Source organism: Crocodylus porosus, unplaced genomic scaffold (assembly GCF_001723895.1).
Source record: "Crocodylus porosus isolate Cpor-Errol unplaced genomic scaffold, CroPor_comp1, whole genome shotgun sequence".
Taxonomy (NCBI): domain Eukaryota; kingdom Metazoa; phylum Chordata; order Crocodylia; family Crocodylidae; genus Crocodylus; species Crocodylus porosus.
The window spans coordinates 12,992,181-13,019,229 of NW_017728927.1; the positions used below are offsets into that span (position 1 = coordinate 12,992,181).

General features: G+C 43.1%; 1 protein-coding gene across 1 annotated transcript in view; it reads right to left on the reverse strand.

Annotated features, from left to right (window-relative positions):
* Nucleotides 1–247: 247 nt before the first annotated feature.
* Nucleotides 248–27,049, reverse strand: part of EIF3B (eukaryotic translation initiation factor 3 subunit B) — a 28,642-nt gene continuing 1,840 nt past the window's right edge. Inside the window, exons 2-19 of the mRNA XM_019542031.1 lie at nucleotides 19,612–19,804; nucleotides 18,553–18,672; nucleotides 18,390–18,447; nucleotides 17,648–17,776; nucleotides 15,263–15,420; nucleotides 14,371–14,502; nucleotides 14,209–14,275; nucleotides 13,352–13,398; nucleotides 11,153–11,363; nucleotides 9,223–9,295; nucleotides 8,369–8,491; nucleotides 7,423–7,501; nucleotides 5,414–5,552; nucleotides 4,236–4,361; nucleotides 3,622–3,699; nucleotides 2,926–3,034; nucleotides 2,192–2,308; nucleotides 248–799 (exon numbers count right to left, since the gene is read on the reverse strand). Coding sequence (XP_019397576.1) covers nucleotides 2,205–2,308; nucleotides 2,926–3,034; nucleotides 3,622–3,699; nucleotides 4,236–4,361; nucleotides 5,414–5,552; nucleotides 7,423–7,501; nucleotides 8,369–8,491; nucleotides 9,223–9,295; nucleotides 11,153–11,363; nucleotides 13,352–13,398; nucleotides 14,209–14,275; nucleotides 14,371–14,502; nucleotides 15,263–15,420; nucleotides 17,648–17,776; nucleotides 18,390–18,447; nucleotides 18,553–18,672; nucleotides 19,612–19,804 — 1,946 coding nt within the window. The 3' untranslated portion in view covers nucleotides 248–799; nucleotides 2,192–2,204. The remainder of the gene's footprint in view (nucleotides 800–2,191; nucleotides 2,309–2,925; nucleotides 3,035–3,621; nucleotides 3,700–4,235; nucleotides 4,362–5,413; nucleotides 5,553–7,422; nucleotides 7,502–8,368; nucleotides 8,492–9,222; nucleotides 9,296–11,152; nucleotides 11,364–13,351; nucleotides 13,399–14,208; nucleotides 14,276–14,370; nucleotides 14,503–15,262; nucleotides 15,421–17,647; nucleotides 17,777–18,389; nucleotides 18,448–18,552; nucleotides 18,673–19,611; nucleotides 19,805–27,049) is intronic.

Below are 27,049 nucleotides of genomic sequence, written 5' to 3' on the forward strand. Positions count from 1 at the left end.
TGACTTTAAGTAGGTCTCTAAGAAACATCCTTTCATTTTCAAATCATACACTTGTAATAACTATAGTGGAATGATTGTTCTGTTAATTGACAGACTGCAAGAAATGGATCAAAACAGCTGTAATAAAACTGGGATATAAAATAATGAAAAGCAGCGGCCTATTCTAAATGGAGAAACTCCTATCATTCAGAATACATCCAATTTTAGTCAGTTAAAAGTTTTCCTACAGACAACACACAAGACGGCCTGTTTTTTTTAGTATAGGTCTGTTTTTATTTTCATGTTCAACCCACTGAGAGATCCTGTCACAATCTGAATGGAGGAGGGTACAGCCCACTGTAGTGCCACTTCAGCACACTAAAATACATCATGTGAAAAATGGTTTCCCTGCAGATCTTTTCCCATACAAAACAAACACCTGTCCATGCACATGGGACGTAAAAAGTCTCCTCAGTGAAGAGAAGCATTGTGTGCGCCAGACTCCAGAAGGTGCACTGCTGACACTCACCCGAGGGCAATTAAAAACTGCCAACTGGTAAGCACCACACGAGTCAGATAGCAAATACTGGTAGTGGTGGATTTAAAAAGAAAACCTCTAAAAATGAATACAAATTTAAAAGCAGTGCCTTTGCAAATATCCCTCCTGCAGGCAGCGGGTTTTAAAGGCACTACAATGTGTCAGAATGGAGAGAATGTGGCGCATTCACCATCCAGAGTGAGAGAAGATGGCCTAAAGATTCCAATGATGCAGGCTTTCTGAAAATGAACAAACCTCTTTTCAGTACAAGATATGGTGGTGCTGCAGAGAAGGAGAAAAAAGCAAAGTCAGTCAGTTACTGGGCCTCAAACAAGTAATTCCAAATTCTCTCATCTGTATAGTGGAAGGGACTCCTAAAATGCTGCACTTCAGTACCCTCTGATGAAGCCTATTCAACTCAGAAAGTCAGGCTGCACACCTTTTATTTTTTTTCTAGGCACCTTCCACTTGCTTGTAACACAGGAGAACCATATCTGCTGGATCAAGCCATGTAAAAGGATCAGGAGTCAAACCTTTGCATTGGTTGATGGGCAAGTAGGTTATACCAGCAGTAGACAAGAATGACCTAGGGTCCGAGGCAGGCTGGTGCTATAATTTGGCTAGTGCCCCATCTGCATGCCATGGCATAACCCAGGCAAAGTCCCTACCTACCAAATGCTGCTGAAGCCCCCTGGTTCCTGGACAGATCCAATGGCTCTGCAGGCCAGATCCAGCCTGCAGGCCATAGGCTGTCAATCTTTGGGTTGTATTATTCATTCTCTACACTGATACGTGTGCTGGGTTTTCACCTGCAGTTGTAGTCTTAACTCCCATCTACATAATTGAAATTGAGAAAGGTAGCAATCTGTGCTAGAATCTCGTCTTAGTTGGCAATCCTTCATCTTTCTAAGCAAGATATGAGATTACAATTCATGTTTCTCAGATCAAGTGCAAAGTTAAGGCCATCAGCATTGCCAACATCTGTCTGTACAATGTGAACAGCAAAAGGGGGGAGGGCAAGGAGAGGCACAGCAGAAAGGCAGACTGCTGGATTAAATAGGCTTCAACATCAAGCACTTTACGTTTTGAAATGTGACCAACATTTTTAGGAAGAAATAGCAGACAGCAAGTGGACATTCAACTCTGAGCAGATGAAGTCAGTTCTGAAGTGTAAAATTATACAGCTAATTATTATACAGCTAATTTGTTGAACAGTTAAAACTTTGTTACAGAAAGCATCACAGCATTTTCCACACCTGCTTAAGATGGCAATCTTTTCATGTCCACTGGCACAGCTATAGAAATTTCTCATGCTGCATAGGCAGTTTCATTATGTACCTGCAATGCACCATGTTTAAGGACCAATTCAAAGGCTTCTCGGTCTTTGAAAGTATAGTGCTGGCAAGACAGAACAGGAGAGAATGCTCTATAGAACACTAGTGCATTCATGAGCTGACCTAAGCCTTCACTTCCAGAAAACCTCTATAGTTGGCTCTCCAGAATCTTTCAACTGAGATAAAAAGTATGGCAGCCAAGTCAGGCGACAGAAACATTCATTTATACCATGCACACATGTTTATATTTTTCTCCAGGTGGTTCTTCTACAAGTCCTGGAAGTGCTGCAACAGCAGAGCAGAAGGTTTCCCCCCGCACTGAAAGAGAAACCTGTCTTACCACAGTTATTAGACTACTCCGGTTCTGCAATGGTAATAATTTCTTCGTTGATAAAAAATTCAACTGTCTCCTCCTCCCAGTCATCTACATTGCTATCCAGCTCATCTGTGTCCACTCCTAGGCAAAGAGAAGAAACATTAGTCCTGCATGCAAATACCCACAATGCAACTGATCAAGGAGTAAAGGGAACAGCAGTAAACCATCTGTAAAATCAAAATATTTTATTTTATCACTCAAAGTTAGGAACATTAACTAGTTCACTGCTTAACTACTCTGCTCTGGCCTCTGTGTGAAGCTTTGTAATCAAGTCAGTCATTTCTCATGTTGGGCAGCAGCAGCAATCATTGTTCCATTATCTGTCTCAACCCAACAGATGGAAAAAAGCTCAGTCTTAACCCCATATCAGACAAGAGGTTAGCCAAAGACACTCTCAATACCACCTCCTGGGTGTCAGCAATATTTTTAAACTTCTAATAATCACAACAAATCAAAACCAGTTGAGACTTTTTCCTTCAACAAAATGGGCCTTGCAATAATACAATGGATGAGCGATAACAGAGGAGACTGTCCCTGCTCAAAATTAACTAGGAAGAGGAACACGATTCAACATTAATATGAAGGTTCCAATAACAACTGAGCCATTACCCAAGACAGCGCAGCCAGTGATGTTGGTTGATTGATTTATTAACCAACAGCCAAACCTCTAATGTTGTTTGTTTCAATGTGCGCCTTACCGCCTCGAAGCTCTAAACGCTCATTTCTCTGTTCCATGTAAAGTTCCTGTGCCATCTTGCGGTATTTCTTGAACTCCTCCATCATTGTATGTCTCCTTTCCACCAGCTCCTACAGAGACAAGAAAAGACTATTAATAAACCCACTGACACAGTGTACCCACACATTTTAAGGTGATCCAGGTGCTTTTCACTTATGACTAGCTTCTGCTAGTTTAATTAGCAATCTTTTTCCAAGGTAGCATCCTTGGCTTGTTAGTTTCTCTCAAGTTTTACTAGAAGAACTGATTAGATGGAGAAAAATATCATCAGGAACCCACCACAAGTGCCAGCCAAGGATATTCAGGTCCCCATGCTAAAAAAAAACCAGACTCCTGCCAATTCCTTGTATATAATACACAAATAATACTGGGCCTTGGAATTCCTTGGATTGTTCATTTGGTAGAACTGTCTTGCCACTTTCCTATACTTATGCTGCTGGGGTAAAGTAAGTGCAAGTGTCATCCCTGGGTTACTCATTTCCCACCCCTGGTAGCTGCGGGAGGTAAACCTAAGCCAAAATCCACAAACTTCTGCTTTAGGCTAAGGGACCTGCTTCTGGAAGCAGTGACCGATTCAAAACTACATGGCACAGGACTGCAACAGTGACACTAGGTTAGTGCCCCAAATACTTTTCATTGTATTCCCAAAGCTTTTTACCTTTGAGGCTTTGGATTGGCTCAGACGATCCTTCTGTTCAAAGATCTTGGAGTATCTCTTCAGGTCCTTCTTAATTTGCTGTAAAAAGAAACTTGTGTCAACCAAGACTACCAATTGACAATCACAATACCCTTTCCTCCCCAAAAATAAACAGTTTAAGAGGCAATTGCTTTACATGTGAATCCTTTTTAAACAAAGGGAAACTTCTTTACCTCTTTTGCAGCCTATCCTGCTTGGGGGTATAAAATAGCTTATGTATTCCTGCAACTATGCAACTGTAAGGTTCTGAATAACTATGTTCTGCTGTTTTACCCTTCTAGTTTCTCTATGAAGCTTCCAAAGGGGGGGATGTTTGGAGGGTTTTTTGGTTGGTTTTTTTTTTTTTTTTTTTGTTAAACAGAAACAGTGATAAACTAAATTGAGAGCACTACTTGGTATCTACAGAACCGTTTCCATATTTGCACATTGCAGTTACATTCTGAACTCTTCATGATAGAAACGGGAAACACCAGAACTCAACCTGGGGAATGGAAAGCTGTCATGCCCCCAAAATGGTATCACCCAAATTCTCTACAGCACAGTCTATACAAAAAAGGTTTAGTGGTGTACAGTACCTTGATCTGATCCTGGCTGAGCAGAGTAGGTGGTCGGGGTCTCCAAAGCAGCTGGCAAAAACGGTCTTTATTGTTCTTCTGGAGAAGACGACCCTGGAAGGTCCATAACCAGTAGGCATTGTCCACCTAGAAAGCCACAGTGAGAGACCTTGGTCAGGTGGATCCATTTTACTACAGCAGGAGAAAACCTTATCACTACAGTATCTTAGGGTGCTGACAGACATGGAGACAAAAAGTGCTTTACTGGAAGAAGAATCACGTCAGTTTGACCCAGCTCTCCACCATCTGTATAGCTCACACTGCAGCACGGGGTTGGGGGAGTAGGGTTTGGTGCCTTTGTCTAATAGCTGATTCAATCAGCTATTAGATAAGTGCCAAAACACCCTGCTGAAGTGCATAAGCTATACAGATGGTAAGGAGCTGGGTCAAACCGATGCAATTCCTGTTCAGGGCATGTGCTGCGCTCGACACTGAGGTGCTCCAAGCTAAAAGTAAAGCACTGTTTTTTGTTTTTTTTCTATGTCTGTAAGCAACCATAGTGTCTTCCATATCACTGCAACAGCCACTAGTGGAATTCTCTGCTCTTTTCAAACAAGCCCCTTCTAGAGTAGGCTTTCTACTCAAAGTCTTTCTTTTAGGATGAGGGCATGCGCCTCAGAGAAAAGCCACACTACAGAAAAAAGAATGAAGTGTCCACAAAATAAACAAAAGCAAAAAAAGTGATTTTTATGGAGGCCCAGGAATCTAGACCCAAACCATTCACTTTATCTGAACCTCAATAAATAAAGCTTCTTTACTAATACAGAAAATGCTAAGTACAACTACTGGATCTATTGCAACTACCCAGAAGTGGTATGCTGGACATAGAAGAGGAAATCTGCTTGGACCAAGAGGAAGTTTACCAGTGGACATGCAATTTAAATGAATGGGACTGGGACTGCCCCTTTAGTGACAGAGTTTAAGCAAAATAGCAATGCTACCTAGAACAGTTCAAAAAAGAGGGATGGAGTTAATGAGCCAGTACACAAAATTAGTACTTGAGAAGACTGCACCACTACCAATGAACCACTGACAAATATAAGCAAGTATAAAACTTCTAATTTTACAGCCAACACAAAAATTAGATTGCCATGAATATTGAAAAAGGGCAAGAGAAAGTAACTAAAAGACTTCAATACCTTGTGACTCCACCAAGACACAGAAGTAACAAGGTATCGGCCGGTAGGATCCCATTCCACATCTGAGGCTGTATAGTGTTCAGCTATGTTCATCATGGTGCAATCAGATGTATCAACAAATGCTAAGGCACCATTCATGCTGAAAAAGGTACACAAGGATCATGATCTTGGTACACAAACACTTCCCACTTCATAAAAACAGTATGCTTTCAGAGTCTGAAGTTATTTCACAACAAAGCTGACCCCATGCAAATAACCAAGATGCACTCACACCTCCATATAAATCATAGCATTTCTCTGCACTTCTGCAATTGGAAAGCATGATGGGAAGTGTCAAGCAAACATCTTGTTAAATAGGGTTAACCCTTGTATCTCCCTAGGCTTATATTTCTTAACTCTCACCTCCTCATCCTAACTCCTGTCTTGCATGTCATGGTGAGGCCAGGTTATAAAACACACTTGGGTACAACCATAGCTTTCTAAGCACACACGTGAAACATTTTCTGTAGCCAAGACAGGATCAAAAATAAAAATACGGCGTTCTAAAATGAGAAGCCAAGCTCTTCCTTTAATGGGTGCAAAGCCATGTACTGCTCATAATTACTACAAACCTTTTAAAATTAAAATGCTTAAGAAATGTCCAACTAATGAGTAGAACAACCACTGTCAAGCAGGATAAACACACCAGCAGGGCATTCATTAAAAAACATGAGCATTACCTCAAAGTGTCATAATGAATGTAATCCTGGACATTTAAATCATTCAAAATTTAAAGATGGACTTTAATATTGAACAGTCACTGTTGTCTTAAAGTACATTAATTCACAAGACATGGGTTACAATTACTCTACCCAAGAGCATTCTAGAAGACTTAGCCAAGAGGGACAAGATTAAAATAGCATCATTCCTCATTTAATGCAATGGCAACAGACAGCCAATAAGTAAAGGTACTCTGCTGGACTATAAAAAAATGGACCCACTGCTTGCTAGTCAGAGCAAGACTAGCTCTTTGCTGTTGTCTACTGCAGCGATTCTCAACCAGGGTGCTATGGCAGCAACTAGCCCATATGAGAGGAAGTACACATCAACTCCTCCTCACACCAGCATGGAGCGCCTGCCCCAGCATCCTGGCAGCACTCCCCACTCCTCTCCCAGCGGCTCTGTGAGCATAAGTGGAGCAGATCTAGCTGGGCTAAAAAAGTGCAGTCCCTACGCCCTGGCAGCCCCTGCACCGATAATACCGTGCTCCAAGAACTGCGCTCTGGGTGGGCAAGCAGACACAAGGCTGCACGTTTTCAGCCCAGCTTATTCCCTTGCTCCTCCCATGCTCCTGGAACTGGTGGGAGTGACTGCAGGGAATGGTGGCTCTGGTACTCAAGTCTCCGGAGGAGGATCAGCTGCAGCAGCAGGGGCTGTGCTCACCCCCCCTGACAGGGACAAGGACAGGGAAGACAGAAAAAAGAGCAGGGCTCGGCCAATTCTGCCCCCACTGCCATTACTTGGTACCAGCCTCTGCATAAGCAGCCACTGTTGCCCTCTTCCACTTCCTGCATGGACAGATGCCTTCTTCAGGGGTCAAATGACCCACTCTGGAGCTGCCCAGTCTGCCCTGCCTAGTAGCCCCTGCCAGCTCTATGCCCCATCCCCTGTCACGCTCTCAAGAATTTATCTATCAAAGGGGGGGCGGGGGGTAGAAATCACTTGTAAAATACTAATAGCCATTTAAAAATTCATGCAAGACTTAGAGGGGCAAAAAAAGCTGGAAGAGTCAAAATGAGATTACCAGAAGTCAAAATCAGAATCTTCTATACAAAGGTAATTCTCCTAATATAAATCAGGTGCGGTACAGAAATGGTGACATATGGGTAGGATTTTATTTGTATATTAGAGATTATTTTATAGGGCAGCACAATAAAGACATTTTATTGCAAGACTTCTTTTAATTCAGACATTTCTACTCACTTTACCAATTCAATCAGAGCTCATGGATTAAGATGACAAACACACACCTTCTGAGGCCAGCCAACACTACAAACTGCCCTTGGGGACTCCAGAATATCGTGTTTGCCTGCTGCTTGTCAAACATTTCTGAAAGGGAACAGAATGTTTAGTCACTAAAACAACCAACCCACCCTACAGAAACCTCAACCCATTGCCATCAGTTTATCAGCAAACATGCTGAAGGGTATTCTATATAGTCCTCAGAAGACAACTTCTAAGCTCTGCAATTGAAATCCCTAAAATACCATTTTTATTAGAAGAATGAAACCCAATATGAATCTGTTCCTACTGATGACAGAGAAAATGTTAGCTGTCAGGAAGTTCTAAAGGCATTATCTGCCTACAAAACCATACCAGTTTAGAAACCAATGTAATTTAAACCATTACAGTTGCCTTGTGTTAACACATATTGGTTTAAAAATATCTTTAGCTGACTTCTTGATTAACTTAGGTTAAATTGAAATAAAGGCACAATAAACCAAAATAAGGAGGAAGGAAATTCCTGAACAGCTGGGAGAACAGGGAAGATTCAGACATGAAGACAGAAGTGTACAGAGGACAGGAAGTTTTGAACATGCACCTGCCCACACTGTTTAAAATGTCTGTAATTATTTTTTAAACGTTATTTAACTTTTCCAGCCACAGCCAAACAAGATTAGTGTCTTCTAAATGAACCTGTTATTTCCAGCCCACAGACCAAGGGAGCATTCTCACTACACAATGAGTCTGACACTCCTCTTTGGGCTGTTCCACCTGCACAAGATTGCTAGCCTACAACATGCTCCAGATACACTCCTCCTACGCTTTGCATTAGCGTTCAGAAGTGTCTGGTATAAACACTCAATGCTACACAATTGGCTGGAACTCTACAGTACAAACCTGGCAGTAGCTGCATTTAAAAGTGCTTTATCTCTAGTCTCTTCCACCCTCAGTTGTGCACTCAATTACACTTACTGATGAGCTCTATCTTCCCATTATTTTTGACATGGTAAAAGGAGACAGAAATTCGAGGAGTCTCTCCGTGCAACACAGCAAACTTGCTACCATTTGGCTCCCAGGCAAAGGCTATGATAGGTTCTGTAAGAGAACAGGAGTTGTCAAAACCCAACATCTTACAAAACAGCAGTGCAATCTTCAAGTTATTCTTTATACAGCTTCAAATTACAAGTGATTTCTGTATTCAAGAGTGAAGAAACCCTGGATGCTCGAGTCAAAAGAACATAAATTATGAGAAACCTACTGTGACTTGCACTGTTGCTTTACTTCTAGTCAGCAAACCAGAAGAACACAGAATAAAGAACATCTCCAACCACTGGTGTTACCCCCAACTTTTCCCCACCTTAGAGAATCTTCTCAATTAGGTATTGTAGCAAACAATCAATTATTTTATTGTTAAAGCTAAGTACAGTAAACATGTGCCAGATTCCCTGGATACCAAGGTGCCCTTCCCATGGCAAGAGCCATTAGCAGCAGCACTTTGCGCTACAGTTTGCAGTTTATTCGCTAGTTATAGCATCTAAATTCCCAGCAAAGCAGCTGACATCTACATCAAGGGAAGCAGGAGACTGGAAAGAGGGCTTCTTAAAAATCCCCTGCAAGAACACAATCTGAAGAACTTGAGTTTTTCCATGGAAAAAGTTACTCCTGTAGAACCTTAGTTCTCACAAAAAAAAGTGTTTACCCCAAAGTGTCCTGTCTAGCATTTACAGTGCATCCAGTGGTGTGCAAGTAGTACAATGGAATTTGTAAAAAAGAATGAGAACCCCGTCTCACTGTCAAGTCAGGGATACCTGAAGAGTTGGAATTACCTTTCATTTCTACCACATCCACCGGGACCTGCTTCTCTCTCATTCGGAAGATTTCAAAATTGGTCACTACACCCTGCAAAAGCCAAGTTTAGTCAAATCTTCAGTAAAGGAATCCAAGGACAAGTCATTCTAATAGGCAATCAGTCTGGCATAGTACCTTGAGATGTGTTCCCAAAGTTGCCATTTCTACACATTGCAACTTGTGGAAAAAAAAAATTTTGATTCCAATAAAGATGCATGCTTTAAAAAAAAATTAGTCTTTTCTTTTAAGAATCTATGTTTCCAACAGACTATGCTGCAATAAAATTAGATATAAACCAGGGATCCTGGTTCTCTCTCCTTAAAACAAGCAAATTCTCCAATTTTAAACCCCCTGCCTGTCACCCCACCCAAAAAACAACCCCCAAAATCTGCATTTTTTCATGATTAAAATGAAACACCCACACCTCCAGCTAACGGGGATATGGGGCTAGACACCCAGGTCCACAGCCTCCCGCCCCCAACCCCCAGCAGCATCCAAGCCCTGGCTGCCACCTACAGGAGGCACCAGCTGCTGTGTCCAAGTGCATCACAGAGCCCAGCTGCCCCGCCACCACAGGAGGCATGGCTGGAGCAGAGCCCATGGGGGAGGCAGTTGTGGACTCAGGCTCCTTGCCCTGCTGCCCACCCCCTGGGGCTTCCGTGGCCCAGTGCCCAGGACCAAATGCACAGGGCAGAAAGGGACAGAGTGGGACCAGGTGGGAAAGCTTGTTGCTGTTTCTGGGACCCCTGTGCTGTTCTGGTGAAGCCCCCACCTGCCTGCGCAGCAGCAGCAAGGAGCACAATTCTGCGCCGTTTCCCCTGCTGCTGCCAGGCGGACAGGAGGCACCTCACCAGGGCACCATACGGCTCCCGGCAAGGGACCATACAGCTCCTGGCAGCAGCAATGAGCTTCCCCACCCATGCTGCTCATGGGGGAAGGCAGAAGCTGAGTTCTGCATTCTGCTCTGCCACAGCAGCCACCACCACCTGAAAGCATCAGCCAGGGCTTGGGTGCCGCTGTGGAGAACAAGGGGCTGCCCACCTCTACCCCACGCACAAGTCTGGGGGCATAAGTGATGCATAGGAGGGACATGTGGCCCCCTTGAGATTGCCCGCGGCTGAAGCCGCAACCGGCTTCTGCAGGTGGAACTCACTCGCTGCCAGTCATGGAAGGCACTAGGCATTCATGTCTGGGGACATGTGCCTCCCGTGCCCTCCCCAGGAGTGTGTGCAGCAGCAGGGAGCCAGCCAGTCATGTCAGCCCCTGACAACCTGCCTTTGGCCCCATCCCACTCCCTGCCTGGACCCCAAGCCCCATGCACTGCCTTGGGCTGGCCAGCAGCCCCAACTCCAGACAAATCCCTCCCTCACGAAGGGTACTTCAATTGTCCCCTGCCAGACTTACCTGAGAGAGCTGCTCTCCAAGCTGCCTAGTGGCCACATGCATATGTGTGCATACACACATGGCATCCCCTGCTGATCACCCTCTTCCCGCTCCCCCCCGGCCCCTTGTAGGCTGGAACTCTGCCAGCCTGCAAGGGAAAAACCCATTGTTTTCCATGTTTTTCTCTTTAAAATTAAAAAAACTGGGTTTTAATACTTTTTTTGTGGCAAATGGAAAGCCTGGATTCCTGAATATAACAAAAATCAGGAGGATGTTCTGTTCTCCATATTCTTCAAAAATAACTGACAGACTCCCACTGCAAACCCACGATGAATACTGTTCTTAAGTTTCTTAAGAAGCAAGTAGCACAGTATCTGTGGCACCTCACAATATTGGAAATATATGGATATATTGATTTTGACATGATGCAATGATGTACACATTTCTTTCCATCCACTTTGAATGCTAATAAAGCTTCAGAAACAGGCAGAGTTCAGTTTATAAACATGCCTGCAAATAACATACCTGTGTACCTTTGGGAGTCCTGTCTACCTTCACACACAGGTAATCGCCATTCTTTTGCCAATGTAGTTTGCAGTCTACCACATTGAACAGGTTCCGCACACGAATTTCCTGTCTGGAGGGGAGCTGCATCAGCGTCACCCTTGCTGGGATGTCTTTGTCTTCAGGCACCCAAAATGCAATTATGTTACCTCCTGGAGACCATGAAAAATCTCTACAGGATGAAAATGAAAACAGCAAGAATGTTATAAGAGTACAGTTTCCTGACCACCACTTAAAGATGCTACAAACAGGCTGAGAAACAATTTTCTGCACTGAGTCATCAAAACATTTCCAAATTATATCTAGTTAATAGGTAGCTTGACACCAAAACTAGGCTGCAGATAGAAGTGCAAAACCCAGATCAAATGCTACAGACTTACCAGAACCAGTCTGGTGACACTCCAGTTAAGCCTCCTGTCTCAGCAGATCAAACATGGGTCTTTTGCATATCTACCACTTGGGAATGCAGCAAAAGCAGTGCAATCAGATTTAAGAAAAAAGGTGGTACTCCCTCATCTCAAACTACAGAATTTCAGTTGATCTGGGAGATGAGTTAAAATAAATGGATAACAAGAAGGCAGCCCATTATACTGCATTAGAAACACTTCTCTTGCATTTGGGCATATTTAATTTTCTGAATGCTTTAAAGAAAGATTGTGAAGAGTTCTTTCTTTAATGCTCTCTTAAACACGGGAAAGAGAAAGAGAATAGGTCATGTTATTTATTCTGAGATAGCAATAGGAATTATGCAAAAAAAATGCCAGGAACCAAGATACTTCAGTTCCAACAGGTGCTGGATAACACCCTCTACTTTAAGCCTATAGATCAGCCGTCAGCAACCCCCAGCATGCGTACCATGCATGGCATGCAAGGCCATTTTGCTCGGCACACCACCGCCAGCCCGGGCTCCAAGCAGCTGCTGCCAGCCACAGAGCCCAGGCTGCTTCCAGTAGGCAGCTGGGAGGCTGCAAGCCCTGCTGCAAGCAGACTGGCCTCTGTTGGCCAGCTGCAGGCAGGAGGCTGCAAACAGCTCTCCGGGCTCCAGCGTGTTGGCACTCTGGCACCTTCCAAGGTAGACATTGCGGTTTTTTCAGCACTCTGGCCAAAAAACGTTGCCTACCCCTGCTACAGATAGACAAACATCTTAAAGAGATCCTTTACTGATATGCAAATGAGTTTAAGTTAACAAATACATTTTGATTCGGCTTTGATACCATAAACATACAGCAGATTCAAGGCAAGTCCCAAGGCCACAAAACAGATTTCCATTGTTATGACAAGATTTACAATTGTATGTAAAATGGACCACAGTTACAGAAAAAGGGTAGAAGTGACAAATCTCTCTTATTTCCATACAGGTGGTTTCCTCCACAGCAAAGATCAAGGAAAAAAACAGAGGGGGAAAAAAAAAAATCAAGCCAATATCCTGGAATTGTACAGTATTATTCCTAGCAATATCACAAAGCATAAATGCACAAAGACAACGTATTCCAGTTCAGTGACAAACTGACACAGGACCTACAACTATTCCTACTGCTGTAATCATTACAGAAACAGGTTTAGTGCAAATATTTTTCTCATAGCTGTACAAGTGATTTGGGACTCAAGAAATGGGGATGCTTTACACAACAGTATTTAAAACACTCTATACCCAGCATTATATATTACCACAAAACAAGTAAAAAGACCAAAATTATAGGTACCAAAAGTACCTTGGTGGAGAGCAAACAATAAGTAATATAAAGGCCCTTTAAACTGCTAGGGAAAGATACAAGAACCAGTGAAAGGCTCATGCCAGACATTAAACACTGAAGAGAAAAAGACAGCCCTTATCTTCAGCATCATAGGAAATTAACCACTAGGAATGTGGATTCTCTCTTTCTATGTTTCTTAAATCTTAGACTGAAAGACAAGCCTCTGGAAGACAAGCCAAAGTATTACCAAATCCAAGTCACCAAGCTCAGTATGAAGTTATGGAGCAAAATGGATATTGAAGGCCATTATAAGGTTACATTAAAAAGTCAGAGGTGTCTTCTTGTCACCACAGTAATCGAGTGCCTTATACATTTCAGTGGCCATCTACATCTACAAGTATGAAACTAGCATTCCTTGCACCTGAACAACACAACCTAAGACAGCAGACCTAAAAGGAATACTCACTTTATCCCAGTGATTTTCAAACTTTTCTTGTCCAGTAGGCCCATAGACTACATGAGAAAAAAAACCCAATGAATTTACAGGTTACAAATATGTACAGGTATGTATTGCCTTGCCCCCTACCCTCATCAATTAAAGCACTTGAAAGTGCCAGATTTTTTTTTTTTTTTTTTACTCTCCCAATTACTGTAATCCAATGATAAATGCATGGTAACATGAAAAGACAAAGGGGAGAATAAAGCAGGATGTACACAATTTAAGGCCTTTCAGTAAAGATCTGCTCCGAAGAGTTAAGAGGTACTGAGCAACTCCAATCCTGTAGGCCAGGGCTGTCAGAAGTACAGTCCATGGGCCAGATCCAGCCCATGGAGCCCCAGTGATCTGGGCCACAGTGCTGCCTGTGGATCTTTGAGTGGCCCTGCAACCTGCACATAGTGCACACCCCAAACCGCGCCCCCTGTGCAGCATGTACGCCAGCTGCAGCCCTGCACTGTATGCAGTGCACATCACTAGCCTGTGGGCTTGATTCAGCTTGTGAACTACTCCATGTCCTTCACCCAGCCCATGAAGCCAGATGAGTTTGATATCCAAGTTGTAGGCTCTTTACACAACTTACATTGCTTTTTAGTCTTCTGTGAAATTTAGGAATGGCATAACTGAACAAGAAAAGTGCTGGGGGGGCTGAGGAGAGGAAGTCAAGACAAGGGGGATTTCTCACCCTTTAAAAGATATTTACTAAAAGGCAGGTTTTCCTCTTATGACAAATTTTAGCAGTAAACAGCTGACACTTTAAAAAAAATAGGTGCCTTGGATCAAGCTGACATTACAAAGCAGTAGGTTTTATGCACTAAAGCACTTACAGGTGTTTCATAGATGCTGAGGGTATCTGATGTCATTCGAGCAAAAAATTTGCCATCATGACTCCACCTAAACAAATAAGAGGAACATATGCCGTCAGAACTGCTTCCCTTAGCGCATCAATAACTAGAGGCTTCCTCCTCTACTGTTTTTAGCCAACCTACTTAAAGATGGGCCAATGGGCTGAACTTTCACAATGGAATCCTCGTTTCTTCTGACCAGTTAGGATATCCCAAATGATGATAGCCTGAGGGTCATCCTGAGTGTCCATTAGAGGGCTGAAGGATACCATGTACCTATGAGAAGGAAAGCGATTAGCTTTACTTTTCTCATGAGATCTAACATTTCAACATATACACTTTTACCAGCTTCGGAGTTGAATCAGCTAAGCAGAGCTAATTTCTTTTAAGCAGTCTGTCTCTAGGTGTTTTGCTAAGTTCACAATCGAATAATTTCAAGGCAGATAAAAGCAGTCATTCCTATACTTTGGTTGCCAACAAGGAAACCCATTATGTTCATCTTGCACCAAACCGCTCCCATTAAGCATTTATAAACAGAAGACTGACAGAAGCAGAACAGTGACCAAAGGTTTTGTGGAACTAATATGACCACCCATTGCTAAGATACTTGCTATATTACCAAGAGTGAAGAATTTATTTCAAGGTAACAGCTGATCAGCTGAACATTTTGCTAAGACAGACATCACTGACTAAATTCCAGCATCCCATCCTCTTTGTGGACTTTAGAAAGATGCATGAAACTAGCAAGCTTTCTTTGGAGCTAAAGTGTCCTTAAATCCAATCCTTCAGTATAGACCAACCATTCTGAGTTATGTCGCATCAGACAGTTTTGTATACATTCACTTCCCCTCAACACCTCCCCCAGAAAGGATAGCCACCAGAAGGTAGCAACTCCAAAGAGTAACATAAAAATTAAGACTGAAGATCCAGTCAGAATGAAAACAGGAGAGGGAGAATAAACGTATTTTATACTTGATTTTCTAATGCATCCTCTCATCATGGGGCCCCCAGGAATAGACATCTTTTCACGACATACCTTTCGCAAGGCGAGAAGTCTATGAGCTGTACACCTTGGTGGCTGAACCTCTGGATCTGTTTGAATTTTTCTCCTCCCCATAAAGCAATTCCTCTTTGATGGAATGTAGCCAGATAGGTACCCTTGGGGGACCAGCGGACATAGGTTTCTGTCCACCGCTATAGGAAGAGTTATACAGATGAATTATATTCAGGCTGCTGGATTTCAAGGAAGACTTTCAATATCTATGGTCTACAGCAGAGCTATCCAACTGTGGGCCCACAGGCCACTCACAGCCTGCAAGAGGTTAGTGTGCAGCCTCCAGCCACTGCTCCCCCACCACTCCTGAAGTCTCCCCTTTCCCTCCTCTAGGCAGCACTTTATGCTTTCCCCTTAGGAGGTGGGACAGTGGGGTAGCACAGGGAACTGAAAGCAGGTCTGCATGTAAGGGGAACTGTGCTCACATGGCACAGCAGTGCAGGAGATGGGGGCAGCATGGTGCAACAGTGGAGGAAGGGGAAATGAAAAGAGGCATCTGCACACTGTGCCTCGTGGCAAGTCCCACTGGTGCAGCCCTCAGGTCAAGGGGCCCCCAGGGACTTGGAAGTTGGACAGCTCCGATCCTACACTGTCACACCTCCCACAGTACAAACATCTGAGAAAGATAAAAGGTAAAACCAAAGCAACTTAACATGTTTCCTACTTCTTAGCCTGAAGGCTTTCAGGAAAATACCACATAAGGAATTTGTTCCAGAAACCTACTAATCAGTTGCAAGTAGAAGCTGACAGTGGTGGGAAGCCTCTGGCAGCACCTAGTGCAAGTGATAAAGAACATTACAGAACTTGTCCTTGGATTAGTAAGAAGGTTTCTTTTGAACTTCAGACAGCTCCAGACCCACAGTCAGGGCATCTTCTATGCAAGTGGGGCCAAAACTTTTTGGCAGGCATGCCACAAATTAAGCTCTGTATTCTTCCCCAGTGCCACTGTGATCTCCACCCAATCTGCTGCTCTGATCCTTGCCCTATCTGCTGCTCCGCTGCCTGTCTCTCCTCTGATCTGCTGTATGCCACAAACGGAGGCTGCCTGTGCTGTGTGTCATGTGTGCTGCAGGCTGACCACTCCTGTTGCGCATGTATTTACCTTGGCTAAAAAGTATCTAGTACAGGGGTGGGCAAAATGCAGCCCAGAGGCTGGATGTGGCCCACCAGGCCATTCTATCCGGGCCGCAGGGCCCCTAAAAATATTTATCTGCCCCTGGCTGCCTATCATGCAGCCCTCGATGGCTTGCCAAAACTCAGTAAGCCGCCCTCCACCCAAAATAATTGCCCGCCCCGATCTAGTAACAAGGAAGGTAGCTCTACAATGCTGCGGAGCAGTACATGCTTGACAGCAGTAAATTCTACTTATCAAGCGTTTACACAAGATGCTTAACTGTGCAGCAGCATAGTTTACTGAGAAATAAGCATGTGTGTCTACATGTGCATATGCTTATTACATGGTAAACCTCCCTAATCATGAGTAAATTTGCTACCGGCAAATGCAAAGTAATCGAGGCACAGGGGCTTGGAAAGAGCTGGAGGGGTGGGGTAGATCCCAGCCAGCCCCCCTGCACCGATCCACCAGTGGGGCAGCTAACTAGCTCCTCCCCTGCAGCTCTTTTCAAGTCCCCTGTCCTGACTGGGAAGCCAGGGCCAGGAGCTCCCTACTGTCAGGGCAGGGGGACATTGTCCCCACCCCAGTAGCAGGCAGGCCCTCTCCCCCCCACCCCAACCAAGAGATAGCCATCTCTTGGCCCAGTGCTCCCTGCCAGTCCCTGGTCTAGCACCCAGGGGAAGCCTGGAGTTCCCCCTGGTGGCACTAGGGGCCCACTGCATGAAGTTTGGTTGGTGCCAAGAGCAACAAATCTGCTGCCTAGTCCCTGCATGTGTAGATGTTTGCTGGGGAGAACTTAATCCACAGAAGTTTACTCCTCAGTAAACCAAACCCAGATCAAGTGCATGTGTAGACACACCTACTGTTAGAATATTTCTCCAACTCTGAATTTTCACTCCTAGGCTTTTGATCTAAACATATCTGGCTGGGTACTACCCCCAATACACAAATAGAGAGGCTAAATGAAGGTCACCATCAAGTTGCAGAACAAGTTTTCTTCAACAATTTTCATTCCTTCGCAGCCAATTGTATTGCTACCAAGTAATGAAACTGTCTCCTTCATTTTTCCTTTTTACCCTACTGTACCCTGAACAGTAGGACATACACCTGTTTTAATTAAATAAAAGAGTAGCAATCATTCTTTCCTGTAACCAAACATCTTCATCCCACTCCAGCTGCACTTTTCTTTCCCATTTTTCAGTGTCTCAACCATACTGCACTTGCAACAGACACCTATTTTCAGGGGTACTCACTGCTCTTTCTTCAATTTGGACAGGTTCCTTTGCATCATTCCAGAAGATGGTGGTGCGGTCTCCTGACTCAAAGATCACACTGTACTGATCCCTACAATCTGGGTCTTCCAACCAGTAGCGTAGATTCCCCTAAAAGAGGACAGAAAATGAACAATCAGAAACTGGAGGGGCAAATTCAGAAAACTAACATGTTCATGCTCCTGGGTGAAAGCATTAAAAACTTTGATCACTTCTCTACTTTATAAAAACACTATAAGCAACAAGCTAAAACAGATACAATTGGAAGAAACCTAGTTCACTGGTCTGTTTTCCTCTCAAACAACTCGACCTTCAATATGGAGAAGTTATTCTACACTTTACCTAAGACACTGTCTCAAGAAAATTGTGTGTAAAGAATTAAAGATACAGCCCTCAGCTGGGTATATTTAAAAAGTAAACAGAGATGGACAAGTTTTTCTGCAAAACGTTATGATATCAAACTGATTTTAAGAATGCTTAAGAAGTCATATACAAACTGAAATACGATTCCCTTTTTTCTCTTTGCCAAGGACCCACTGCATGTTTTGGATAAGCTGCCACTTTTCATGATGTGTAAGAGAGAACACTAACTCTTAAGCAGCCATAGCTGTTAGTGTCACTAGTGTAGTTTTGTTCTGTATTTAAGCAATAAACTAAATGTTTTCAAACAGCCCACATGACTGCATCAAACAAAAACTGAGACATCAATCCTTCCAAAACTTACCAAGTCTTTAAATGGCTGTTTCTCGGGGATTTCCCATTCATCACTGATTGTCATGTACCTAGAAAAGTGATTTGATCAGTTAGACGTATTGCAGATACCTCTCATCAGAAGCAGACAACAATATTTTCTGTAGGAATAAACATAGGCCGATGTCTCAACTCACTTTTCAAAGTCCGTGAAAAGATTGACTCTGAAAGTATGCTGTTTGTCCAACTTGTATCCATCTGCATTTTTTACAGCATCAACAGCATGAGCTGGGGACATGTACTCCAAGAATATATACCTGCAATAAATCAGTGTAAGAATGGTCATCTAAGTAGCCACATACTAGGTATATGAACTGATAGCTCAGTGCATTTTTCTGGCCCCAAGTTCAAGACGTGGTAGAAACAGTTTTGCTGTAAACAGAAGAGATTGTGAAGACACATTCACACACTAGAGCTGCACTACAAGCTACACTCAAAATGGACAGATAAGCAGCTCTTCTATCTGAACAGCATGCCATGCATAGAAAGTGGGTGAGCCCAAGATCCTACCAAAAAAAGAAAAACCAAAAAAAGAGAAATGTAATAGACTTGGGGTCCTCAAGACAAACCGACTGCTCTCTTCTTAAACCAAAATTATATCCAACAGCCCTGTCCCCTCCAATTCAAGTTAAATCTGAAGCCTACTGGGGCTAGAATTTGTAGTACATGATTTTTTTTAAAAAGGTACAAGACTATTCTGAAAAGTATATCTTGACTGAGAAATTCTGGGTGTGATATTATTACAAACCCATGAAATTGACATTAAAGTTTGATGAGTTATTTTACATTCTCCAATTGGTCTTACTATGTTTCCTCCCAAACTCTCACCATCATAAGACACATACACATCTGTTAACTAAGAATGTCTTATTTTTACTTCTCCATCACTCTACTATATAGCAATCAATAAGACCTACTTCCTTTCTCCAAGCCCTATGAAGTGTTCACTTTCCATTTGTTCAACTCATCTACAATTATTACCCTGTGGACAGTACTGCAGGAAGTTAGTTAGCTTTTAGTGCTCCTCAGAGCGTGCATACATCACTAACACAGCATAAAAGCAACAACACAGCTCTACAGATACCATCCTCTGCTATACCATCAAACATTCAGACCACAAATATCTATCAGCAATCAAAACCTAAATTCTGAGCAACTTCTTGGTTCCATTTTCAGCAGAAGGTCTCATTACTCACCCTTTTGTCTTCCCATCTGCTTCTGGATAGAATTCATTGATAATTTTCCCAAACTTGGAAAAGATTTTGTGGATGACATTCTTCAACTTCTCAAGTCTGTCTGGTCCAACCTGGGGAACGTTATCCACTACAATTACTGAATCAATTCCATCTGCTTCCTGCGGCTGGTCTTTTAGCACATCACCAAGTAATTCTGCAAAGAGAAAGAAAGCAGAAAAATGCTCAGACATTAGTGTCTAGAATGGAGAAGAGAAAGAAAATCAAAATTTCATAGCTGGCTGCAATCCTTCTTGTACTTCAAGCAGTTTGGTAGTAACCAAGAGCCTAACTAGGAGAAGAAAACCAGAAAGTGTTTGAATTAACTAAAAAAAAAAAATAAATGAATAAAACTGGTCACATTATTTTGGTCCTGGATCAATACAGTACAGCCATTTATATGTGCTGAAAGGCATAATTCCTAAATATCACAGGCTTTTGCTTGACAAAGTAGGAACAGTTTGCATTATTTTGACAATGTTGCTAAAACACTGTACTGAAACTAGTCCTAGAAATCCTACAAACTTCTCATGAATTACATCTCTACAAGAGTTAGCCATGTTCTTCGTCTCTTATTGCAGTAATATCACCAGACCCAATTTACAACCTGCGGACATACGATCATAGGACAGCAGAGCTGGAAGGGACTTCAAAAGGCCACCTAGTTCAACTCCCTGTTTATGGCAGAATCATCCCTGACCAAACTTTGGGGTAAAGCATCCACAACCGAGGACAGGATGGTGATCCAGGCCAACCTTGACAGGCTTGGAAAATGGGTGGACAAAAACCTGATGGCCTTCGACACCGAAAAAATGCAAGGTACTCCACCTTGGAAAGAAAAACCCACAGCATGCTTATAGGCTCAGCAGTGCTACGCTCGCTAGCACCACGGCCAAAAGGAACTTGTGGTCAATCATGACCCCCAAGATGAACATAAGCCATCAATGTGATGTTGGAGCCGGCAAAGTGAGCAAAACTCAGGCTTGCATCCATAGACGCTTCTCTAGCAAATCCCAGGATGTCATCCTCCCACTGTACTCAGTCTTGGTGAGGCCTCAGCTGGAGTACTGCATCCAATTCTGGGCTCCAGAATTTAAGGATGTGGAGAAGCTTGAGAGAGTCCAGAGGAGAGCCACACGCATGATGAGAGGCCAGGAAAACAGGCCTTAAGATGACAGGCTGAGAGCTATGGGACTCTTCAGCCTGGAAAAAGCGCAGCCTCAGGAGGGACCTGGTGGCAGCTTATAAGTATATAAGGGGTGTACATCAGGATTTGGGGGAACACCTGTTCACCAGAGCGCCCCAAGGGAGGACAAGGTCAAATGGTTACAAACTCATCCAAGACTGTTTCAGGCTGGACATAAGGAAGAACTTCGTTACTGTCTGAGCCCCCAAGGCCTGGAACAGACTGCCGCCAGAGGTGGTGCAAGCACCTACTCCGGACTCCTTTAAGAGTCAATGGGAGGTTTATCTTGCTGGGATCCTGTGACCCCAGTTGATTTCCTGCCCCTGGGACAGGGGGCTGGACTCGATGATCTTCCGAGGTCCCTTCCAGCCCTAATGTCTACGAAATCTATGAATCAAACCAACCCAGCCAAGAATCTGTCCAACCTGCTCTTGAAAGTTTCCAGGGGTGCAGATTCCACAGTTTCTCTAGGTACCTTGTTCCCAAGTTTGACCTCCCTCATAGTCAGAAGATTTCTCCTAATCTCCAACTTAAATTTCTTCTTCAACATGCCTAACCACTTGCCCTTGTCAAGTCATCATCATAGGATTCAGAGCTGTTGTAGCATCACTGTGATTAGGGTTGGGAACTTATACTCATTCAAAACCTGACAGAGGAAAAAGTTTGCTAAACCATTTTTAAACATGGTGCAAGTAAAAATATACAGGCAGTTTTTGTTCATCTGCAACCTCTCTTGACAATCTGACATATTATCTTTATTCTATTCATCTTCTTAATCACCCCCAATACACTACTCTTTAAATTACTCAGAGGATTCTATTTGGTAGGATGCCCCCCTAAGCTACAAGTTTCTCTAATTGAACAAGGATATTAAAAGCAATACAATTTTTAAACCAGTGGTTCTTAACCTTTTTTGTACCAGGACCCATCTGTAAACACTGATGGCCAGTCCCAACCCAGTAAATCAGGGATGGGCAACATACAGCCCACGGGCCAGATGAGGCCCACCAGGTCATTCTGTCTGGCCCACAGGGTCCCTAAAAAATTTAGAAAATAAATATTTGTCTGCCCCTGGCTGCCTGTCACGTGGCCCTCCATGGCTTGCCAAAACCCAGTAAGCGGCCCTCCACCTGAAATAACTGCCCACCCCTGCAGTAAATAGCGTAAGTAGAAAACAGTCCTCTGGCCCTGCCAGTGCCCCTCGCTCCTGACCCACTACCTCCCACCCCCAGGAAGGGGGTGTGTAGGGCAGGGGGTGCATGTGTGGGCTAGGGGGACACCCAAGCAGCCTCCTGCAGGCTGAAACTCTGACAGCTTACAAGGAAAAACCCAGTTTCCCATGTTTTTCTCCTTTAAAGGAGAACCCATTTTTAAAGTTTGTTTGCAACCCTTTCATATCTTCTTGACATCCACTTTTGGGTCACAACCCACAGGTTGAGAAATGCTGCTTTAAACCATGATGCTGCGATTGAGACTGTACCTGCCTGGGACCCAGAACGGTCAGATGTATAATTCCTACTGAGGCCAGGACTTAACTCTGCAAATGGAACTGCTGTTATTTAACAAGCTGTAGTTAAAAGGCATCTCTCAAGTTAAATTATAACCACACATTTGTGCGTGCACAGTTATATTAAAGGCATAAATGATACATATTCAAGTATCCAAGATACAGTACACTACAGTTCCCAGAGCAACTGTAACATCACTCTAACATACTTGTTAGATTTTATACTCTGATGCACAAAGGTTCCTGGGTATATCCAAGTCGAGAGATGTCTAACAAAAGCCATGTAAACTGAGGAATGGGGAGTTACTGCAAGTTAAATCCCACGGATAGAGCTAACACATGCACCGAAATCCATTAACCAAAATGGCACCTCCCATCTACAGAATCACAGGATTATTCAGTTAAAGGACTGCAATGACTGATCTAATTCTAGCACATCCTCTTACACCGAGATGCTAGAAGTACATACACCTTTAGTTAAAAGGTTGGCAACCGGTGTGCTCATAATATTAGAACTATTTCTGCCTCTGGGTAAAACTGAAAAACAAGAGGGAGATTGCTGGGGAGGTATCTGGCATTGGCTGAAATTCAAAAAGTAAGCATTTATCAATCAGGAAGCTAGGCCATCTGTTATTTTAGCATGAATGGATAGACAATTATATAGTAAGCCTTCTATATATTGTGCACTTTTATTCATAAGCCAGAACTGTGTGAAGCAACAGAAGCAAACATTACAAGACTACACGGGACACACTGTCCTGTTTTACCATACATTTTTTGAGCAACACAGTATCATTAGCAAGGTTGGCTATAAAGGGTAAATGAAAAAAACCCTGTATGATTAACAAAAAAAAAGGGGAACAAATTAACATCTGGCTTGACCCAAAGTCTTTCACTTCTGGGTCAAGGTATCAGGTCTGGTCTTAGCTGGAAGAGAAAAATGATTTTAAAACTAGTGAAAAGGTGGCATTACAGGAGTCAAGAATTATATTCTTGATTCCTCACTTACATGGGGAAATTTGCCTTGATTCAAGATAGCAGTACAAAACAGAGAAGGGATCTATTTGTAAACAGTAAGCACTGTTTACTAGAAGTAGTGAGTACTACTAACTCTGGATGAAGAAAGTCTTTATTAAAAAAATGAAGACATCTTTGTCTCATCAATAAGTATTAGAGCCCAGAAACAACCTTCAGACCCACAGAGATCTTCCAGTGACACAAGAAGAGACCAGACAATATCCCTAAGTTTAGGAAACACCCTTATGAATTCCTGTCAGACCCTTTAAGCACATGTACATGCATTCATGGTAGAAGTTAAAAAGGTTAAAAGTAACAACTTGAACTAGTGACAAAGGGTGGAGAGAAATTCCCTTCTATTGAATTTCATGTACACATGTCAGGTGTGCAAATTATAGCAGTGTTCCTCATGCCTTTTTGTAATTTAGAACAAGAAAAAGAAAAACAGTCAAAACCAAAAGCAACATACAATTCTTAAAACCAACCTGTCCAGGACAACTCAGAGTTCAGGTACAATATATGAGAGGTAACTTCCAATTCACTGGTGAAACAGCTATTCCTTATTAAACAAACATAAGAAGTTGAATTGAACTAAAATGGTATGTTTACACAGCATTGAACAATCGTATTCATTGGCTTATGGGGCTCACAATGCAAAGACTGGCAAATAAGTTTGAAAACACTGCAGACAGAAAGTACAGCAAAGAGACACCAAAGAAGAGACTGTTTCCAGCCATAGGAGACTGACCAAAAGCACAGAAGTCAAAGATAGGAGAAGTACAGCAAGAAATGAGACAGAAGAGCAGAGATGCGGGTAGTGCAAGGAGGTGATGGTAAGCTTGGCTTCGAGAATTTCAGCAAAAATGTTTCAAATAGAACGGAAAGAGTGGTGTAAAAAAGTGAATGAGGATGGTGCATAGTAGTGAGAGTTAAATTTTTTCAATGCATGGGTTAAGAAAGGACAAATGGTCTGAAAAGAAGCAGCAGTAGGAACTGGCCAGAGACTCGTGAAATGAGTACACAGATAGTCTCAAAAATCTTTAAAATTTCTCTTGGTCATCCCCCAATAAGTTAGGGGTTGTCTTGCTTACAACCAACAGCAAACAGAAGCATGCTAACTTTTCCCTGTACATTGGCCTGATCACCACCAATTTGATTAAATTAATTTTAAGAGAATTTTCACACTAAAAAGATCTTACTGATAAACCAGGGCAGTCAGCAGATCCCATACGCTGCACCTCCTGCCAAGACAACAAGCCATTGTTGATAAATTACTAGTGATGGCAACCGAGACCATCCTCCACTCAACTTCAATCACTTTTTCTGCAATTATACTGGGTAGGGATTCACCTGTTTAAGACTAGGTATTAAAACCTCTCTGCTATTGCCCAAGGGAAAAACTGATGCCAAAAAAGACAGCTGCCAAATAAATTATATTCCCCAACATACACAGCACTCTCAAGATGCACACTCAGAGCTTTCTAAGCCACTCTTTGGAAGAGTTCATATTTTTCTACAGAAAAAATTAAGAGCCAAATGGAAGTATTTCCAAAAGTGGAGCGAGAAGGTAAGATACCAAAGAAGAGATGCAAGTCAGTTTAGAGTCAGGGGGAACAATTTCCTTCTGTGAAGTCATTTATTTCTCCTAACCCTTCTCAAAACTAAAGTTCCCAGAAAAAGTTTCCGAGATACCTGGAAAGAATAAGTAATTCATCATGTAGATAGGTTTTCTGTAGGTCTGCTTTCTATATCTGCCTGCTGTGTCAATCAGGACTGAATTAAGAGGTTTTATATCCTGTACAAGCCTAAGTAAGCAAGTACTGAAAAAAATAAGAAGCTGGTGTAACCAGCTCCTATACCACCCCCCAGAAACAAGAGGGATGGGTATGGTCTGAGACGCTGTGATCCAACTATCCTCAGTTAGTGGATACTCCACTGGGGACCATCAACAACAGGTTTCCTTTTGTCTAACTGGTTCACTGTGACCACCCTCCTTCCCAACCCAAACTTGACACAGCAGATGATCCGGTCAACTTTATCCCACTTCTTGCTGGATGAAAGTCAAGTAAGAGAAATTCACTGATGATCTGGGTCACAATCGGCAGTAAAAGAGCAATGAAACAAAGTGGAGTGATCCTCAAGTCATTTTGACATAATATAGGAACAGGCACTGAAGATGTTGAAAAAGCCATGATTTATCACAAATATGATATTAGCCTTAATTCAGTGACTTGGGATGGAAATATCACTCAATTTATCCTTCAAAAATAGTCAACTCAACTACAATTGAGTTGGGAAGTTGGGAGGAACTACTTTTCTTTCAAGAGAAAGTAGTTTTCAAGAAGCAGATGGACAAGTATAACCACTGACAACGATGAGGGAAAAGACAAGCCTGACTGGGTCTGGAATAGAGGTTAAAAGCTTATCAAAAACCCAAACTCAGCCTACAGACAAAATAGGTCTCTCCCAAACTCCTAATTAAATAGAAAGCTTCTGACCACATACACTCCAAGCAGTTTTGCACAATGGTTCTGTTCAGTTGCACAAAGCTGTTTTAACAGATGCGTAAGTTAACACAAAGAAAGCAACACCGGTGTCAGAACAGTAAATACTGGTTCAGTGCACAGCTGCTTACAGCATCCATGACTCTGTGCAGTCTCAACCTGGGTCATCAAGACCCCTGTATGAAAAAGAAGAGGGGGGAAAAAAAAAGAGGTATTCAACTTGTAGGGAGAGGGGAATACACCCCCAGAAACTGTATTCCTCAACTACACACAGGGGGATAGATACACACAGCCATTCTCCACATAACCTTGATGTGGAACCGCCAGTGCTAAATAGAGGCATCTCTGATATTTCCTTAAGAGGTGAACTTTAAGCAGATCTTCTCAACAATGCCTGGACCCTTCCCAGCCTCACACCATTTCTCATAGTGCTTTATAACTCCAGGGTCTTAGGTCACCTGGGCTCTTTCATCCACGCCAACTACAGAGACATCCTCAGCCTGAAAGAGAATATTTATCCCCAAAAGTTTGCAAAGAAGAATTTTCCCAACTATTTGAGTTGGTCTAATAAAAGAAAATCAGACTGACCCAAAGAACCTTGTCTGCTTGTGTCCTTAGACCAACCCACACCCTCAAGTCTTCCCGTCTCTCATCCCTGTTCAGATTTGCTGATGACACTAAGATGTGGGGGGATGTGGGCACGCTAGAAGGGAGGAATAGGTTACAATCAGACCTAGACAGGTTACAGGAGTGGGCAGACAAGAACAGGATGGGTTTCAACACTGACAAGTACAAGGTGGTACACCTGGGGAGGAAGAGCCAGCTCCATACCTACAGGCTGGAGAACTCCCTTCTCGTCAGCGCAGAGACAGAAAAGGATCTTGGAGTCATTACTGATGCCAAGATGAACAGGGGCCAGAGGTGTGGGGATGTAGTCAGGAAGGCCAACCATACCTTGCACCTGCTTGAGATGCATCTGTGAATGCATGACAAGGAGGCGATCCTCCCCCTCTATGCAGCACTGGTCAGACTGCAGCTGGAGTACTGCGCCCAGTTCTGGGTGCCACACTTCAGGAGGGATGTGGACAACATGGAGAGGGTCCAGAGGAGGGCCACTCGCATGATTAGGGGGCAGCAGGGCAGGCCCTATGAGGAGAGGCTGTGGGACCTGAACCTGTTCAGCCTCCA